At 52.8% G+C, this 20,358-nt stretch overlaps 1 protein-coding gene across 7 annotated transcripts in view; it reads left to right on the top strand.

Annotated features, from left to right (window-relative positions):
* Positions 1 to 20,358, top strand: part of PLA2G2C (phospholipase A2 group IIC) — a 24,122-nt gene extending 3,764 nt beyond the window's left edge. For 5 of the 7 annotated variants that reach the window (XM_082684503.1, XM_082684506.1, XM_082684505.1 and 2 more), the window contains 5 exons: positions 4,025 to 4,197; positions 6,640 to 6,755; positions 8,717 to 8,861; positions 10,528 to 10,631; positions 18,917 to 20,358. In XM_082684503.1, coding sequence (XP_082540629.1) covers positions 6,662 to 6,755; positions 8,717 to 8,861; positions 10,528 to 10,631; positions 18,917 to 19,086 — 513 coding nt within the window. In that variant the 5' untranslated portion in view covers positions 4,025 to 4,197; positions 6,640 to 6,661 and the 3' untranslated portion in view covers positions 19,087 to 20,358. Of the gene's footprint in view, positions 1 to 1,045; positions 1,104 to 3,398; positions 3,636 to 4,024; positions 4,198 to 6,639; positions 6,756 to 8,716; positions 8,862 to 10,527; positions 10,632 to 18,916 lie in introns of those variants that run through there. The other 2 variants (XM_082684500.1, XM_082684504.1) reach the window with 2 other exon arrangements.

The following is a 20,358-nucleotide window of genomic DNA, read 5'->3' as shown; positions in this document are numbered from 1 at the left end:
CTTGTCCTGCTGCCACTCGGTCCCTCCCACCTGATGAAATTCCATCAGTCCACTTGCATCCAGGGGCTGAAGACACCTTGACCAGTCGCAGACCTTGGCATAATTTGTGGAAAGGTGTGGTCTCCAACACCTACTGGACCCTTAACCCCAGGCAGAAATCCCCCCACTTCCCAGTTCAGTTCGGTCTCCTCTCTCCTTTGGTGGTTATTTCAAACCTTGTCCTCACTCCTGAAACCTCACCCCTCTCCCCTCCCCCTCCTCCAACGCAGAAGAATCCTTACTTCCCTCTTCAGAGACAAAAGAGAAGCCATCCTATGGAAGCCTTGTTAGTGTTCTGTCATCAGACTACACACTTGCCTGCTTTCCTCCATCCCTCCTGCTCAGTGGGAGGGGACATATCCTCTGCCTCTGTCCAAGACCTACTCCTCCAACGGCCCCGAAGCCAGTCCCCTGCCAAAGGCCACACACATATGCTCCAGACCTTTGTTCCTGCTGTCCCTGATGGCTGGAAGAGTCTTCTCCATCCTCCCCAAGCTTTGCCTCCTCTCTTCCTTTGCCTAATGCCCACGTAGCCTTCAGATCCCAATTTGAATGGATGAAGGCTTTCTTTCAAAATGGAATTAACATAGCTTCAAAAGGAGCCCTTACTGGACTACTATTGTGTGCCAGGCATGGTTCTAGACTCTTGGAATTCGCAGACCAATAATTTCGTGATTGTATTATTGGAGGGTAATGTTAGTAGACAAAAACCAAATTATCAGAAGAAAGAATCAGGGTATCCTAGCATTGTGGCCGGATATCTGCTGTCTCGTGTGTGCTGGACACACGGGCATGGGATTGCGCTAGGGCACTACTGTGACCCTCCTCTGAGATGGTTACAGTCTGGTTGAGAAGGCGTGTCACACGCCCTTGAGGAGTTATAGATCAGATTGTTTTCAAAATACAGTTTGAGCCAAGAATGGAAGAGCGGGCAGGGGTTGGACGTGGTTATATGCCTCTGACACCGACAGGAAGGTCTTCGGGCCCCAGGAGGTGGGGATCATTTCAGCAGTGAGGTTCCCTCCTGTCCCAGGAAAGCTGTGCCTGACCTGTGGAAGCTGCGGGTGAGCCATGCCACCTGCTGGGGTTGCCTCCTCCCTGGCTCTGGACATCTGGGGTGGCACCTGGGGCCCCAAAGAGGTGCATGAGGTGACGATCTTAGGAGCCGTTGGCTTCGCAGCTCTGTGCTGGGTGGCTTCTTGCTTGTAAATGATTCTGTCAGAAATATCTAAAGCAATGCTCTTCAGGCCTTTGACGCCCACCCAAAAAAGATTAAAGTAGATTCTTCATCAGCTATTTTAATAACACCTAAGGATTATGCAATCTTTTGGAAAATCAAATCCGCTTCTCCCCCTACCGTGTGTGTGTGTGTGTGTGTGTCCCTACGTGGGCACGCACTGAAATGGGGCTGATGCCTGGGGTCTGTTTAATATTCAGCAGGACGTGTCCTTTGCTCCCCAGTGCTATGTAACGCACAGTGCCAGGGGAAGCTGGGGGGAAGGAAGCAGAGCCCACCCGCCAATGGCTGTGCCTTCCTGCTCTTTAGAGAGAGCCCTGACTTTGCCACCTTTGTCTCCCCTTTCTTTAAAGAACGTGTCTTCAAAAGACAAACCCTATAAGGCCTAGTCTCTGACGCGCGTGCAAAATGGACTCTCAGTAAAGGTGGCCAGAGGCACCTGCTCTGCCAGGTTCAAAGTGGGGTCACCCTCCTTCCCAGCCGTGGTTCCCTTACTCCCCAGATTCCTCCGTGGGTTCTAGCCAGCTTATTGCCCAAACGGGCCTTTGGTCTTCTCATCTCCAGGATCGTTACTCATGCCTGCCCCTGCTTCTTTCCTCGAAGTCAATCCAAATTGACTGATCCTTCAAGGCCCCTGTTAAAAAGTCAACTCTTTCATGGAGGCCTTTCCTGACCACCTCCTCCCCAACCCCAAACCACATTGATTTCTTTTGGTCCAGTGGAACGTGTCCAAGATGGCGCCACCAGGTCAGTTCCTCCGATCTTCAGGGCTCTCTTCCAGAAAGGCATCATTGGCCTCCTTTGCAAAACAAAACAAAATAAAAACAAAAACAAACAAAAAAAAACAATGGACCCTCGGGATCCCTCAAGTTCTTGAGTGGCCGAGCTGTTCCAGAACCCCAATCTGACTGATTCCACCCCGTACTCCAGAGCCCACCCACATGGCACCTTTACCTGCACCCGCCTGTTGCCCTGGTTGTGAGGTAGTGGGCATGGGCCCTGGAATCCGGGCTTGAGTTTAAATCCTGGCCCCACCGCTTGCTAGCTTGCTAGACACCTTGGGTCACTGATTAGTGTTTTCTGGACCTTGGTTTCTAACTCTTAGAGGTAGATGGTTAAGAATGGGATTGCGTTGGGCGTGAAATCAGATGCTACGTGGAAAGGTCTTAGCATGTGCGGGGAACGTGTGACTGCTTGGGGAGGGTTAGTGTTCATTATCATGTTGGTTTCGCCTTCCGTGTGTCCCTCCGTCAGCAGGACCTGAGCTCCTCGGGGCTAGGAACTTGCCTGTGTCTGAGTCCCCTGCTTTGCCCGCACAGTGCCCACTTCATGATATGCGCTCAGCAAATGAATTAAATTAATGAAGAGACAATGCCGATTCCACAGCCGGCTTTTCCACCAAGGGACCCGGCTGACTGCCGTTTGGCATCCCTCAAGGATAACTGGTTTGAAGTCTAAATGACCTCCCCCAGGGCTGGGCTGAAGGCAAGAGCTTCAGTGTCTCAGCAGCTTGTCCCCAAAGAGCAGGTGGCCTCTTTTTGAACTAGCAGGTTCCAAATTTTGGAGTCTATACCCAGTGTACTATTCTGCCCTCGATCCCATTAGACGTGTTGATTGAGACCGTGGGTAATCTTCAAGCAGAAGTAGAACAGGGTGTGTGCCCTGGTGGAGAGGCCAAGACGCTGGCACAATTACTATGCATCCTGATGCCTGAGCATCCCAACAGGACCTGCAAGAGGGAAGTTTCTAGATAATGAAATCTACCTCTTAAAGTGCAAGATTCTACTGCTTCCCCATATTATTAGAAAACATCCATTAATGTTGTGCCTCCTTCCCTGTCTTCTTAAGCAGAACATAGCAAACATGGTACTTCACCTTGGCTACTGTTGGCCAAGTGCTTTTGACCTCAGGAACTTGTTCAGTCTTGCTGGCAATCTGTGGGAGGGGCAGGCTCATTGTTTCCACCTTGCGGATGATGAAGGGAAGGTTCAGGAACTTTCAGTGGCTCTGCCAGGAAGTGGGGGGCCCCCCCGCTCCTACCCTCTTTTCCAACAGAGAAGCCGGAACGGTTTGCCCCCATCGCGGTCTCTTACACAATGCACCTTTTCTTGATGACTCGAAGTCAACAACACTCCAGGTGCAATGGTGTTACTGCCGCCAGAACTATCCGTCCCCACACTCCGTGGTTCCAGGTTTGCAGGCTTGGTCCGTTACCATTTTCATCACTCCCTTCTCTCCCTTGCCCGCCTACTAAAAGCCACCATTTAACTCCCTTCCCGTTCCACTGCTGGGTCTGAAAAAAAGAAGCTGACCCCTTGCTGGAATTGTGTCTCAAGTAAGAACGTTCACTGTGTTTTGGGTAGGTAGAGCCCTGGGCACGTGCCCTACAGGGAAGCAGGAGAATGGCTCAGGGTTAGGGATGCCAGTTTTGGTGTCCACACACCTGCGGCGAGTCCTGGCTCCATCAGTGTGCAGGACAAAACCCCTCACTCCTGCCAGTCTCTGTTCTCCCATCTAGAAACTGGGGTGGATCATCTGGGCCACAAGGGGAGACTTGGAAGAGAATTAAGGGAGATAATCCACAAACAGTGCTTAGTCCGTGCTGGCCCTGGGGAGCGGATGGTTTTGTTTATGTTTCTGTAACTCAAAGCATCATCAGACCCTGATCACTTCCTTCCTTCATTCATTCCTCAAATACGGATTTACCTCCCCCTCTCCGTGCCTGGCTTTCTCATTCGCACGATGAAGTTGATAGCGGCATTTCTCCGGCCGAGGGCTGTGAGGACGTACCGAGTATCTGTCTGCAAAGTGCTCAGAAGCCTCGCAGGGTGTGGAAGTGTGACACAAAAGTGACTCATCCTCACCATCATCCTCGTGTGTGCCAGGCCCTGCGTGTGCCGGGAGGCACTGGGAACAAAGAGGTGAGCAAAATAGAATGAGCTTTGATGATGGAGCTTGTGGGTTCTTTCCTCCTCATTTTCTCGGTGGGGATAAAGCCAGCCCACATTTCAGCGTTGTCTACATCAGATGAATTGATGGGTCTGAGGGCATTGCTCACCGGCACCTGCTGACCCGCCGGCTGCCGCGCTAGAGGCTGGAGCTGGAGCTGGAGCCCGTGCCGTGCTCCCCACCATGCTCTCGCCCTTCGTCACGTCCCCCGGCCTCCGGCCCTGTGCCCCTGCTGTCACCTCAGTGCAGTCCAAAGCACCCGCAAGAGGTCAGTCAAAGGAGAGGACCGTGCCCGTCCCGCCTCAGTCACAGCCATGGAGGCCAGTAGACGTCTGTGAAAATGCTCTGTCACCCTCTAAAGGCCACATGGGCAAGAGGTCTAGGCAGGGAGCCTGGTGAGGTGGAAAGAGCGCTGAATTGGGAGGTCGGGACCAGAGGCTCAGTTCTGGTCCTGCCACTTGGTAGCTGTGAGTCACTGCTCTCTGAGCCTTGCTTTCCTCAACTGCCAAACGGGAAAGTGATAGGCTTTACCTGTGGGGTTGTAGGAGGAGCCAATAGGAGTGGAATACAAATTTAAGGTAGTTTAAGGCTCCCTCCAACTCCTCCTTTTGAAGGTGAGTTCACTGTTTATCACTCTACATGGGACTAAGTTGGCCTCCCTGGACACAGATTCTGAGACGGAGAAGTGCATTCTCGGGAGGATCCCAGGATGAGATGTCCCAGGAGAGACATCTGTCAGGAAGTGAACAAAGATGGATTGGAGAGAGGGAGAAGCTGACACATAAAGGGAGAAGCTGACACACAGGGAGAAGCTGACAGAGAAGGAGAAGCTGACACACAGGAGTAGAAGCTGACAGAGAAGGGGAAGCTGAAAGACAGAAGGAGAAGCTATGCACATGGTGGGAGGTTGACAGAGAGGGAGAAGCTGGCACACAGAGGGAGAAGCAGACAGAGAGGGAGAAGCTGGCACACAGAGGGAAAATCTGACACACAGGGAGAAGCTGGCACACAGGGAGAGAAGCTGACGCACAGGGAGAAGCTGACACACAGAGGGAGAAGCTGACAGAGAAGGAGAAGCTGGCACACAGGGGGGGAGTTGACACTCAAGAGGACCTGATGCATAGAGGAGGACTTGGCGCCCAGAGGCACACTGATTTCATTACCAGTAACACACCCGAGTCCCTTTCTTTGTCTCTCCAAAGCGTCATCACCTGCTCATCTAAAAGACGTGCATGCCTTCTTCTTGGACTACACCATCGCACGGTTATTTTTGCAGACTCAGAAGAGGAAAGGGAGCCAGCCTGTAGAGACGGAACCTAATTTAAAAATTTCCCTGCAGCACTTGGAACGGAGGCTGAATGAGACCAGGCCTGGTCCAGGCCGAGCCTTACATCCTCCAGCAGAACCAGGCCAGAGAGGGGCAGAGGTAGCAAGGACACCTGACGCCCTGGCCCGGGGCCCTACAGCAGGGAGCTCATTCTGAAGTTTTCCCGGGAAACTTTGTCACAGAGAGTAACGCTAGCCAAAGCTCAGTGCCTATCAAATTCTCTGGGCTCAGCAGAGGTACTGTTTGTACTCCGAGTCCTGCTGTTATCAGATCGAGCCTGATTCCCGATGGGCCACATCAAGGCCACTTGCACTTAGAGCTTGTACCGGAACAGGGGTGGGAAGGCTTCTGGGGACAACGGGGGTCCCTGAGCCTCCTCTGTTGTCCTATGGCAAGCGAGCCACATATGAGGACACCTAGTGCTGCAAATAGTATTAAGAAGGGTGTGTTTCGCTGTCCTAGCATTTTTCGGTACCGAACAGATTTACCTGCCTTGTTTCCAAGTCTGCGAAGCTGGGGGCTCTGTGGGTTCGAGAAGGCTCTTCTGACAGAGCCTCTCAGTTTGTGAGGATGAAACCATGGAATGTTCGCAAAGACCTCGAAGAAAACAACATGTGACATTGAGGAACTCCTTAATAACTGTTTGAAATTACTGACAGGTCTTTTAGACTCACTTGATAGGAGGGGAAGCCCAGGTTCAGAGGAGCTAAGCTCTTCTGAAGGAGGAGCTTCCCTTCCAAGGAGGGAAGGAAGACACGGGTGTGGGCCCACCGTGCTAGCGGGGCTGGACTTCCCGGCGTGGGATTTCCATCACGAACACCCTGGATGCCTTTAAACTTGGGAACAGTGGAAATACCGACTCCTCAAAAGAAAAAAAGAGGGGACGGTATTGCCAGAAAAAGAAAAGAAACACTTGTACTCTTCAGACAACAGAGCCCTTCGTATCTTTATATTTAGGCTCTAAACACCAGAAAGGGTATCATATTCAGAGATAATTAGGTTTGAAAAAGATCCCTTTGCTCTGAGCCCTAAGCTGTGATTGGGGTTTGGCACCCACATGGCCTCGCCTCATTTTGGTTATTTTCAGGAGTTTGGCTGGCAGACCCCTCATGAGCAGAGAAAGGTGTGATCGCCCTGCCCCCAACCCCCTGGTGTCCTCGAGAATGAAGGCCATTGGAGTTCTCGTGGTCTTTGCCTCCTGCCGTAAGTAGTATGGAGCTGGGAGAGCTCCAGGGCTCTGTCCTCCTGTCTGGGTGTCCGTGTCTCTGGGCAGCCCCTTCTGACGTGGCATTGGGTTTGGGGGAAATCAGGTGTTACTCAAAAGAGAATCAGAAGTGGAATAGGCGCCCACCAAAGTCCTCCTCCTTCTGTTACTTCTACAAAATGGGCTGGTCCCAGCACTGGGACCTCATGAAACTTTGAGAAAATCAAAGGTTGCTAACCATTTGCTAAGGAAAGGGGGCCTTGACTACTGTTTTACCCCACACCCCCTTTGGAAGCCTCTTATTTTTTCCTTCTTTGCCTTTGTTTAAAGTCATGTAGATTCCAGAACAAAAACGCAGACATATATCTAGCTAATTTAGGGACAATTAATTCTCATCAGAAAGGCTCTCTTATGGTGACTTATGGAATAATGGATAATTATAAGTCATTGCTACCAAGAGATCAGATAACACACCCCTGCACAGTGAGAAAGAACTTGCTAGCAAACTCTGTTGAGTTTGTTGGAAAACTCTTTTGACTCGGATGGGTTGGATTCATAGAATTTTCTCCAGATCCATTTTTCTGTCTGTTTCAGCTTTGTAACTGTCAGGTCTCTAAGTCAAAATGTCAGAAAAGGAGCTCCCATTTTCCCTTTAGTCTGGGGTGGAATTTACAGTTTTCAAGATGGTGAGTCGTTTGGGGGGGAGGGGATATGCAGGGAGGACCATTTCTGCAGCCCTTGTGGTGGGCTCTCTACAAGATCAGTGCCTGGCCTCTCTTTCTAGAGGTGCTGCTGGGGAACAGCTGTGACTACCCCAGGCTTCCCCACCCCTTCTGTGGTGCTTTAGGACAATAAAACCACAGTTTCACATGGGGAGTCTCCTGTGAACATGTTCCACACGCCTCTGTCTCTGTGTTTCTTCCCCAAGTTCATGTTTTTATGTTATTTTATTGCAAAATTAATATATGCAGGTAATTAAAAAGTAAAATAAATGACTATAACAAGCTGAAGCCATTTCTTATCCTTCCCAGATCCTGGTCCTTTTCCTACACCCAAAGGTAACCACTCTTCAGAGTTTGGTAGACATGCTTCTAGACTTTTCCACATGTTCATTTCAACCATTTTAATAGAAAAGTATTACTTGGTCACAAAGTATTACATGGTCACTGTAAAAAAAAAAAAAAAAAAAAAGAGCCAAATAGCATAAAAGTATATAAATGGTGTCTATCTTCTTCTTCACCTACTTCCTCAATCCCACTGCTCAATCCCGGAGAGATTGCTATTAAAAGTAGATGTTTTCAAGACACAATTTAGTTACTCTCCCTCTGTTCGTAGATATGTGGGTGGTGTTCAATTTTTTTGATACCACAAGGGACAAGCTGCAGCAAACATCCCTCTGTGTGTGTGTCTGTGTGTGTGTGTGTCTGTGTGTGTGTGTCTGTGTGTGTTCTACCCCCCACTTCTGTAAACATTCTGTAGAAGTAAAAATTGCCAGGTCCCTGTATATTTGCAATTAAAAAAAAATAAGATTGAGGGCATCTTTTCTGCCTCTTAAGAGATTGTACATGCCTGAGGATATTAGTAGGAACTGGCATCTCTGGTTATAAAATTTTCCCATTAATGTTGCATGAGACCCAAGGGTGTTTCTGCCTGGGGTGCTGGTTTTTCACTTGGCGGGGCGGGGGGTGCGCTGTGGGGAGACGTAGTTGACGGTAATGTTCCAAACATCATGGAAGCTGGGTTCTTGTCCTGGGGTGGCAAGAAACTGGCTCTGGGGCACAGTGTTCTCTGATCCTATTCCTTTCCCCAGGAAAGGGGCTGATGATCTCGGGCCATGCCCACGTCTGGGGGCATGTTTCGGGGTCTCTTGGTGTCCCAGAGGCCACCGCTCTCGGTTCGAGTCACCAGGCTGGCATGTTCTCACTCCCCAATGTCTTCTTTCTTGTGTTCTGGCTGGCAGTGATGGCCCCTGCCCACAGCAGCTTCTGGCAATTTCAGAGGATGGTCAAACTCATCACGGGACGGAGTGCCTTCTTCTCGTATTACGGGTATGGCTGCTACTGTGGCCTTGGGGGCAAAGGGACCCCCGTGGACGACACAGACAGGTGAGTCTGGGGGCTCCTTTCATGTGCACTGAAACCCAAGCCTGAGGCGAGGCAGGGTGTTAGGACGCTCACGCTGCGAGAGACAGAAGCCCATTCGCAGTCCCGCAGCCACCATCTTGAAATCCTTGTGTCCAGACGACGTGCCCCGAGTTCTCGTGCTGCACCAGGCCTTGAAAAATCATCCAGTCAGTCCTGCCCAGAGCTTGAGAAACGTCTTCAGTTCTCCAACGTCACGGCAAACGTGATCTTCGCTGGGCAACCCAGTTTTTAGGATTAGACCGCGGCAAGGCCGCCCTGCTGTCTCCTGGGCCTAATTCCACATTCCGGGAGAGAGAATCCCAGTGGCCCAGTTTGGAAAAGTTGTCCATCTGGGCGAGGCCACATGGCCCATTGTGGCTGCCAGGCCTACTCTTGAGCGTGGGGTGGGGAGTGTGAGTCCTGAGAAGAAGTGGAGGTTGGCATAACCTGGCGAGGGCATGGGGAGGGAGGAAACAGGAAAGATTGTACATCATTCATGTGGAGAAATACGATGTTTCTCACCACTTTTAAGCTCCTGTGTTTAAATCATGTTCTTGTAGTGGGACCCGAAATGTCACTCCTGGAGCTTGATTCCTTGGGGCTGGGCTCCTGAGAGCCTGGAATATTCCATCCAGAGGAATCCCAGAGCACTACAGGGGGACAGACACAGATGGAATCCCCATCCTGTGCTGAGCACTGGGATCGGTGATTGGCAAGTGGGACCTAACTTAATCCTTACATATCCGGTGGCCAAGGCAGTGGTCCCATCCCTAGGTGACAGGCAGCAGCCATGAGGACCCCCTAAACCACCATGGCAAAACCTAAAGACACGCCAGCCCCTGAGTGGCCAAGTTAGGATTTGAATAAGAATTTGCCTGTTTCCAAATCCGGACCCTTGACCCACTGTCCCTCCCCTTCCAAGCCCAAAGGCTGATGACAATTTTAATACCATGAGACAAAGACGACAAAGAGCAAAGAGCCCGCTCCCAGGTAGGGTTGGTGAGAGGAAGGACGGAAGCATCTGGCCCAGAGCATTTGCTTTTCTGTGTCTTAGAATCCGGTCCCCGGTCCTGCCCCAGCTGCTTTCTCTTCTTCGTGTTCTCCCTTTCGGCCCTGGGCCACTCTGAGCACCATGAGAACATGGTGCTTTGGGTGTTTTGGTGAGCCCTGTCTTCTCAGAGACTATCACAGTGCTTGGCACATGGTAGGTGCTCAGGAAAAATTCATTACGTGAATGACCGAGTCACATGGACCTAGGTTTGAGCCCCGTGTGTGTGTGTGTGTGTGTGTGTGTGTGTGTGTGTGTGAGAGAGAGATTTTCCAGCTGTATCCTTTAATGAAATTCCCCCCTTGGGAGCTCATCTCCTCCCCTACAAAAATAGGAACAACAATCACACTTCACAGGGTTACATGGAGGAACTAATGAGATAGCAGAAGGTACTAGAAAGGGCTCACGAAATGTGAGTGGTAATGTTTATATTGTTAATATCTTCAGGAACTTACCTCCTTGTTATCAATGCTTTCTCGCTCTGGGGAGGAGGCAGGGGCGTCCTTTCCAGGGTCCACCCATGGCTCCCCCCGCCCCTCCGTCCCCCATCCCCGATACCCCGAGGCCCTCCCCCATCACCTGCTCTGGTCTGGCCCCCAGATGCTGCCTGGCGCATGATTGCTGCTACGGGAAGCTAAAGCAGTTTGGTTGCCAGCCCGTGCTGAACAGCTACGAATTCCACATTGCCAACGGATCCGTGGCCTGTGAGTAGCCCTCTCTGCAGGGACATGACTTTGAACCTGGGCCTCTCCTTAATGCCTGCCTCCTGGTAGAGGAGCGCTTTGAGATGAAGATGGACAGTTCTAGCAATCGGAGCTTCTTGAGAGTGCTTGCTTGGTCTCTGGTCTGTCCTGTCCGGGGCTGCATCTCCAGCACCTTCCGGGAGCCTGGGGTATAACACCTGTTCGATAAGTAGTTGTTGACTTGAGATTACATTGCATCTTGCAGCTTTGCTTGGCAACTGTTGCTGTCGAGAACATTCCTCTGTCTGTCATGTGTTAACAAAGCAGCTTAGCTGTCTTTCAGTTGAATAAATATTTGTTAAGGGCGAGGACATGCCAAGCCCTGGTAGGTGCTGTCAGGGGCGGCTGGGGGGGGGCGGTGGGGGACACAAAAGTAATTAGGAGGGGTGGGGGGAGGGAACCCATGTGTCATCAAGGCCATTTGAGGAGGAGAGCAAAGAACAGGGGCGGGCAAGCCTGAGTGTCCAGCAGGTGGGGAGTGGCCCCCGCTATCCCAGAGCGTGTTTGGAGGCTCCTGGGGTGTGTGTCTAGGGAAAGTTTGGTCTAAAGAGCAAGCACTTTCGAAGTCCCTGGCTGTAACTTTCTCATAAATGTCATTCTTTCCGGGGGAGCCAGTGATTTGAGTGTCCCTTCCGGCAACTGGCCTCCCACCTGGCCTTGCAGAGTGACACAAACCACTTTCCTCCTTACGTGTATTTGTGCTCGGCTGTGAGTGTGTCGGGATTCACCTGCCCCCCAAGGTCAGGGAACAACCACCTCCCTTCCTTTCATTCCCCCCCACCTTAGAATGGGTGCTCAGTGCCCAAACCCTAGGGCTTCCCAGCGCCGCCCCCCCGAACCCTGGAGCCCTCCCTCAGGACATACCAAGACGGACCAAGCATTAGGACTATGTGGTGTCCCTGACCCAGTGGTGAGACCTGAGCCGGGCAGGGGTGGGGGATGAGGCTGGGGTCTCAGAGCCCCACAATGGGAGGACAGATGGTCAACGTCTCAGCCTCCACAGCCCTCAGCCCCCGGCCACACTGTCAATGGGGAGAACCCCGATTTCCCACGTGAGCTCAAAGAGACTTCTGTGCTGGAGCTCTCTGGCCATGACGGTGCTCATACCTAAAGCCGTGTGTCTCCTCGGAGATCCTGCAGACCATGTGCAGGGGCTGGGATGGGGTCAGGGCCTGGTGGGTGGCCAAGGGAAGAGGGCCGGAGGAAGTTGCCCCCGAAGTGTTGCTGACTTTGACGCATGATGCCCTCAGAGGCAGGGACCAAGCTTCTGGCTGCCTCTTCTCACCCTTCCTCCCCGCCCCCACCCTTGGCAGGAGTCAGGGGGGCAAGCCTGGCGGTTGGCTGGAGCAGGGGCACGCAGCAAAGGTGCCCCTGACTCTTCTCAGCCTGGCTCATGGTCTCCCTTCCATATGGTTTCTTCTCGTTGCTTTTCCTCTTGATCACAACATTTGTCATGTCAAGTGTTACTTTAAAGGTGCTTGAAAAGTTACCACTTTTAGAGAAAATATCCTCGAGGAGCTCTGTCCTCTGGTGCCCCCAGGAAGTGTGGGGACTGAGGAAGAAGGGAAAGGGTGATCTGAGAAGGGAAGTAGAATTTCAGCCGGTGCGGAGCACCTGCCCACACTGTGGTCCCAGGTTTGGGGCGAGCTTCTGCCCTCTGCACCTGGAGCAGCTTTGCTTTGCTTTGCTTTGCTTGCTTGCTTGCTTGCTTGCTTGCTTTCTTTTTTTTTTTGGTGCAGCTTCTTTAACAGTCCTCCTCCCTCTCCCATGTAGGGCCAGAGCCACAGCCTGGGACCCCAGGAGTTGGGGAAGACAGTGATCTGAGTGACCAGATGAACCCCTCCCCTCCCCCCACCAAGGTGGCACACAGAAGCATCCTCTGCTTGACACCTGCTGGGTGGTGGTGGGAAAAGTTTGCTACCTGGGCTGTGCTTCCCACAGATCCTGCCAGGCAGCCAGTTGCCCCTAAAGCTTGAGAAGACCTCCTAGAGTCTGGCACCCTGTTAAGGGTGTTAGCATGGGGAGGGGGTAGGTGCTTCCTAGACAGTGAGTACCAGGCCAACCCCCGTCCCCCCCACCTGACCTTGCCAAGCCCCAGCTCCCAGGAGGAGGGCCAGGAGCTGGTGATCTGAGTTCTGATGGTGGGTCTGCTGCTGGTACCTGCTGAGCCCACAAACCAGACCCAGGCACATTCATTTACTTGTCCAGTATTGCCTGAGCGCCTACTGGGTGCCCACCCAGAGCCAGTGCTGTGCAGGGGCTGGGACGCAGAGCAAGGCAGACTCAGGTCCTGCTCTCCTGGCATTCTCCAGAGCCGAAAGCACCCTTGGGGTCCCTTTAGACCAACCTCTCATTATAGGGACAGGGAGACAGGCTCAGAGAGCATAAGCGTTTGATCTGATTAACAGGCAAGACTAAAACACGTGTGTCTTTAGCTTTTCCAATGCTCTGGAACGCACTGCTTGGCATGAGTTTTCTGGGCCTCAGTTTTTTTAATCCATAAAACAGGTGCATTAGTGACAGCAGTGGTCTGTGAGCATCTGTGATGGGTGCTTTACACAGAGCACGCTAACCCCTGGGATCCTCCTTTGAGGTGAATGTGATTATCAAGAAGGGCCCTGAGGCTCAGAGAGGTTAGTTGAGATGTCCACAGTCACACAGCCAGGAAAAGAGTCCTGAGTCGGTCCCAGGTTGTCTGGTCCCAGAGCTGGTGCTCTGGCCTCGCACTGCACCCTCCCCCATGGTATGGGGCTGGTTAGAGGGTGTTATGGGGGTGTGCTTGGTTGGAGGGCTCCCACAATTGCAAGTCTTGTTGGACTTGCCTTCCTTGTCGGCAGCATCCTCATCAGAATGCGCAGCACCGGCCCAGCGGACAGAGAAAGGCAGATGAATTCGGCTCCTCTGTGATGCCCCAGATCTTTCTGTTCTAGCTTTCTGTTCCCCGTTAAGAGGCCCAGAGAGAGCACACACTTGGGAATCAGGCTTAGAGCTGGGTCTGAATCCCAGCTCCACCACTTCTAGCCAGATAATTGCATGACTACCCTGGGCCTTAGTCTCCCCATCTGTAAAATGGGGCTAATACTCTGCACTTTGTAAAGTTGCTAAAGTAATCGCACTACAGGTCTGGCCCATAGCAGGTGCTTAGGCAATGCTTTTCCTCTTAGAAGCCGGGACTTCTTTTTGCTCCTAAGTTTTCTTTTCCCTTTTACTTTTGCAGAAAAGCACTGGGATTTTCTTCATGACTGTTAGATTTCTCAGAAGCCTCTCATCTGCCCCTGTATCCCCTCAAGCTAACGTTATTAACTCCCTAGAGAAGAAAAGCTCTTCCCACCTCAGTTACACTGCGGTTCAAAGTGCAGCCCCGTAAGGGTTAACTCTATCCCCACCACCACCAACCCCCAACCTTCAAGTTCTGAAATCCCTACCCAGAGCCTGGCCCCAGGTTGCCTAGCAACCTGCAGCTGATCCTGGGATGCAGTTAGTGAGCAGGGAAGGGAAAGGAAAACAACTTGGCCTGTCCATGTCTTTAAATGTCACTGGGAGATCAGTGCAGAGAAAGGCCTATAACCCAAGCCCTGGGGCCAATTTGCCAGGTGGGGACGGCCGCCCTCAAGCAACCGGGGGGACCAGGGAGGTTGTTATCCCTCCTCTGAGTGGGCTTATGTAAGTTCTTGGCATTTGCAAGGGACTTTAAGATTAGCCAGCAGAGACACCCACCCCCTCCACCCACACAGCCATGTATGCGTTGTGCAAGAGGCCATGGGAAGCAGAGACCAGGTTCCAGCCCTGGTCCCTCTTCCACCTCTATGTCTGACAGCCTCTGACTTCTCCCTCCACCGACGAGGGAAGGTGAACATGGCAACCCTGGAATTCGTGGTGTGCAAAGCTCTTCCTCCCTCATTACTGGATGTATCCCTCACAACACCTCACCACTGACACATCGCCCTTTTTTTTCTCCTCACATTTGTCTCTACCTGAAATTGCCTTGCTTGTTTATGCATCCGCTCTCCTGCCAACCAGAATGTGAGGTCTGGGAGGGCAAGGAAAAGGCCTGCCTTGTGTGGGGGGCACTCGTCCCCATTAGAACCCACAAAGAAGGACACCCTGAGAGCTATGCAAAGTGGGGTCTCCAGGCTCAGACCTGTACCTCCAGTGCCGAGCCAAAGGCCAAGCACATGTTCAGAACTCAATACGTGTTTGATGAGTGAATGAATGAACTCATAAAATAGTCAATGCTAATGTCTGTTTCCCAATTTGAAAGCCGAGGAAACAGGCTTGGGGACAAGCAACTTGCCTGAAATCCTAAAGCTCGCAGGCAGTGGGTCTGAATGGAGAGAACCTGCTTCCCGCTGCCTGGGAAGGGGATCTTTTGCTGCCACACAGAGGGTGAACCTCCAGCCAGTGGGGCAGCAGCGCCTAGGGACGGAGTGCTCCCTGGATGTTTAGGTTGGAAGATATGTAATGAGAAGGCATACTCCCTGCCCAGGGAGCTTGCCTCCAGGGAGCGAGTCAATATTCCCAAATATTGAGAAATGAAGTGTTCCAACAAGCCAACAGGATACAGAAGGATGACGACAGGGAGAGGGAAGGACAGCTACTTCAGGGGGCCGAAGAAGCCTTGACGGAAGCAGCATTTAGCCAGTGTGGCAGGAGCAGAGGCCATGGGCATCGGGACCGCGGTGGCTGGTGTCGCACGGGGAAAGGGTCCGCCGGGCTGGGCCGGCAGGTGAGGAGGGCGTCTTCTCCATCCGTTGCAGGGGAAGCCTCCAGAGCATTTGCTGCAGGATACAGTCTGCTCTTGCTTTAGAAAGATCACTCTGGCCACTATCCATGGTGGTTGGGGAACCGGGAGGAGAGATGGGGAGCCATTAGTGAGCACTGCGAGAAGCTTCCACGGGGCGTGGAGTGGAGAAGGAGAGAAGCATCGGATGCCGGGTGTTTTGCAGGTTGATTGTCAGGGGTCGCTGATGGATAAGATGCGGGGTGTGGAAGAAAAAGACCGAATCCAAGGTTCCTGGACCCAGCGGCTGCGCGGAAGGTGTTGTCTGAGCTTGTGCAGATGGGGAAGAACAACAGGCTACGGAGACCCAGCAAGCACTTGGCATGAGGCTTCCTGAGTTTCAGATGCTTATCAGACACCCAATGGGGAAGTCAAGTGTCCGGGAGCATACGGGAGTCTCGACCTCAGGGGAGACACCTGACTGAGGCAAGAACCCAAGAGCCATGGGCGTTCGGATGGCATTTATTTTTCTTTTATAAATAGATTTTATTTATTTGAGAGAGAGAACACAAGCAGGGGGAGAGGCAGAAGGAGAAGCAGGCTCCCCACGGAGCACGGAGCCCGATACAGGACTCAGTCCCAGGACCCTGGCATCATGACTGGAGCTAAAGGCAGACACGGAACCGACTGAGCCAAGCAGGCATCCTTCAGATGGCACTTAACTCCCTGAGACAAAACCAGAGGCCCAGGGAGAGAATTTAGAGAGCAGGGCAGAGGCCTGGGACACAGGCAGGAGGAGGCCTGTCAGCAGCCCGAGTTCTCTGTGGTGAACATTCCTGTACAGCGTCCTGCTTCGTCCCGTCGTGGAAGTCTACTCCACAGACTGAGAGAAACAGTCCTGAAGCCTTCAGGTCCTTTCTTCAAGACTCAGTTCCTGTCTTGGCATCTCCACGAGCAAACCGAAAGATGCAGGGACTGGATTCAGGCTGGTTGGGAAGAGCTGGCAGGCAAGGAGGACATTTCTCGGCCCAGGCTTCTTCTCCTTCTAGGTCTTGAGGGGCCTGGCCCGGCCATGGCTATGGGATGCCCCGGAAATAATAGCTCACAGTCATTGGGATGCCCCGGAAATAGTAGCTCACAGCCGCTGGCCCCAGTTCAAGATCAGTTCCAGCGCGCCTGGGGCCCAGGTGAGGTGTTCAGAGGTCACACTCTGTGTCAGGAGAGGGTCAGAATCTGTGTGTCTGAAAGGACCAGACAAAGCCAGAAAGGGACAGCGAAGTGAGAGAAAAGACAAAGGACAACAGAGATGGAAAAGAGGAAGCGAGGAACTGAAGACAGAGGTAACCAGAAAGAGGACAAGAGAGAGGAGGGGATCCAAGCAGAGTGACGGTGGCCTGGATGAGTAACAAGTGACCTGGACGAGTGGCAGGCCCTTTCCCGAAGAGAGCATGGTTGAAGGGGGGCAGTGCCCTGCATCCAAGTAGCCCCCCGAGGACACCAGCCACAGGTCCAGGTGGGCCCCTTCAGACCGCGGCAGGAAGCAAGGGGTGTGCTGGGTACGAGGGAGACCAGAGACCCGGAGGGGACAGGGACTTGAGCGGGGCTTCTGGGGGGAGCTGAGGCTTGATGGATCCTGAAGGATTTTTCTCAGATGGAAAGAGGGAGTGCGAGGGCAAAGGTGACCCAGGTGTCGGGAACAGTGGGAGTGGCAGGAGCCCAGAGCCAGGGGCGGGAACATCCCTGGCACACTCCAGGAGGGCACACGGAGGGCACAGCTGGAGTGTAGGAGGGCTGTCGACGCGTCTTGAGAAACGAAGTCTCTGGGGAGGTGTGGGAGGACAGCTTGTTGCCGGAGTTGGACTTTAGTGGGAGAAAGGCAAGCGAACGGAGGACGGCCGGCGCTGGGACCAACTTCGAAGGGCTCCTCTTCTTCCCAGAGGCATCACCATCGTCATCACCGTCAGCACTTACGGAGCACGGTGGGTGTGCCTGCCACGTGCAAACCGCTCCCTCCGTACCCTGCGGCCAGAACCCTCACAAGGAGCCTGCACCACAGACACCATGATTTATTTTTGACACTTATAGTTCTCATCATCATTTTGTAAATGTGGATGCTGCAAGTAACTTGCCCATGATCAACAAACTGGTGAGTCTGGCTGCCTCCCTTCCTCAGCCCCAACCCTCACCCTCAGAAGAGAGCAGAACACACACACACACACACACACACACACACACACACACACACACACACACACACAGAGAGCACTGCAGCTCTGGCAACTAAATAAAAGATCTCCATCTAGTGGTGACTTGGCCAAAGGGCAGACACTCAACCCCAAAGGCCCAGAGAGAGGCTGGCTGCATTCATTTATCTGAGACCCTCGGATGAGCACACACTATGTGCTACCATCTGTTCTGCACACTGGGGATGCTGTGATGGACAAGACAGACAAAACCCTGGCCTCGCAGAGCTCACACTCTGTCGAGGGGAGACAGACACGTGCACGCAAATGCATAAGAGATGCGTGGGTTGCGCAAAGCACAGTGAATGAGATAGACGGGAAAGGGGCTGCTGGATGACGCTCTAGGTCAGGGGCCCGGGAGGGCCTCTCTGAAGAGAGGAAATCTGACCACGAACCAAAGGAGGAGTAGGATCCAGTCACTTGAAGATCCTGGAGAGCAGTGTTTTAGAATGATGAGAATAAAGGCCCTGGGACAAGAGGGAGCCAAGCATGTGACAGGACAATGTTCCCAGAGCACAGCAAAGGACAGTGGGGGAGGAGAGGTTTGCAAGGGCCAGATCACAGCAAGGCTGCTCTCCGGCCCCTGGTGAGGATTTGGATGTCTTCCCGCAGTAATAGGAAACTGCACTGGGGCTTGAAGCAGGAGAGTGGACCTGATGGGGGCGACAGTCTAAGAAAGTCCCTGTTCATTTCCTCCTGTTAGGGAGGAAGAGCTGGTGGGGACCGGGAATGCGGGAGTGGCCAGGAAGGGGGAGAGAAGAGGGCAGAGCGTGAGGTCCTCTAAACAGAGAAATCGGTGGCGTTTGCTGTGGACTGGATGTGCAAAGTGGAAGGAGGGGAGGAACCCAGGCTGCTGCTCACTTTCGGGCTCGAGTAGGAGGCAGTGCCGTTTTCGAGCCGCGAGCGTGGGTGAAGGACAGGTTGGTGGGCGGAGGGAGCACTACATTGAATGTTCCCTCCTGAATGCCTTAAGCTGGAGATGCCTGAGTCATCCCAGCGAGATGTCCAGCAAGCAGCTGGATATACGAGGTGAGTTCTGAGAAAGTGGTCCTGTGTCCTTGGTCTGCGTGCCCACTCAGGGCACCCCCATATGCAGCCCAGCCTCCCCCTCCCCGTTTCCTTCCGGGCTTCTCTGGCATGTCCAGGTGTGACCAGGGACCCAGGAGACAGACTCCAAATTTCCTCCCTTTCTGTTTCCAACCCTTGACCCCTTGCAGCAAGCTCCCATTTTCCCACACCTTAGAACCAAGCGGAGCCCCCAGTGACCCCTTCTCTCTCTGCAGGTCAATGTGCCCTTGACCCCAGCGTCAGCTGCCTCTGTGGGCTGCGGGCATGCGAGTGTGACAGGCAGTCTGCCTACTGCTTCCGAGAGAGCCTGCCCACCTACGAGAAAAACTTCAAGCCGTTCTTCTCCAGCCGACCCCGCTGTGGCAGGCATAAGCTCCAGTGCTAGGCAGCCATGGGCCTCCTCATGGGCCAGCATGGGATCCAAGGTCACCTGTCCTTCCTGAAGCCTTCTCATGCCATCCTCAAGAGGCTCTAGTTCCGCAGTCACCCTTCAGGACATGGCCTCGGGTACACCTTTGTCACTCGACCCCAGAAAGCAGCTGATCAGCAACGTAAAAGATAAAATCCTGGCATGCTATGGAGGGAGCCCCTGCATATAGACACAAATAAATAACACTTTCCGATAGTCCTATGGGCTCAGAAGCAATCAACTGGTGGTAGGATGGAGAGCTATTCTGAACCCCAACCCAGGAATTTCTAGAAGGGGAAGAGGATGCAGGATCTACCCTAAGTTCTCCCTCCACCCTGATCCCCAAATCAGGATGCAGGGTGGACTTAGGAACAGGTCACGCAACCCACATCCAGGTGTGGGCAAAGCTGGGATCTTGCAAAACACAGTCTTGGCACACAGCCAAGGATCTGAGAGCTGCACTTGGACTTCGTTTCTCCTCTGTTCCAGTTCTGCTCTCCAAAAGCCCTCAGGTAGGAAAGATTAATGTCATTTCCATCTCTCCGGAGACAGAGCATGAAGATATTCACACCCACCATTGCCACATGGGTGTCCCAGGAAAATGTCACAGAGATGGAGAAAGGACCTGGAAGGGGGCATCAGAGGGACCCAAAATTTCTACCCAAATTCAGAAGCTCCTAGTGCTATCAGACTTAGAATCTAATGAACACCAAAGTGACCTGAGCTGAGCGGATTCTGTTCTTTTTAATGCCCCACTGGCATGGCAAAATGCACAATTGGCCACAATTGTCCTTAACCTCACTGCATCCTTGGCTCTCGTGAAGGAATGCGCAGCTTTGTCCATCAAGAAGTAGAGTTTATTTTTGCCAGTGGTTGAATCTGAACTCTGCACCAGCCCTGTGAGTTATTTTGGGCAGTAGAATGTAGTGGAACCTAATGATGGTCTGCCAGTTCCTGAGCCTGGGCCAAGGAGACCTGGTGCTCTACTCTCTCAGGATGCCAGGCTCCGCCAAGAAGAAGCCTGGGCTGGCCCAATGGCAGGTGGGAGCCAAAGTCCATCAGCCCCGCTGTGTCCACTCAGACATTGGACATATAAGAACTCTTGGCAAAGGTCAGCAAAACCTATTCATTGTTGACCATGACCCACAAGAGAAGCTCTCTGGGACCAAAGAACACTTTCCGGCTGAGCCCAGGCTAAGTTGCCATTTGCAGAATTGTGAGCTGAATAAAGGCTGCCATTTCAAGTTT

Source organism: Mustela nivalis, assembly GCF_964662115.1.
Source record: "Mustela nivalis genome assembly, chromosome: 10".
NCBI classification, from domain to species: domain Eukaryota; kingdom Metazoa; phylum Chordata; class Mammalia; order Carnivora; family Mustelidae; genus Mustela; species Mustela nivalis.
The sequence above is the reverse complement of the archived record's forward strand: the minus strand, read 5'-3'. Positions and strand labels throughout refer to the sequence as shown.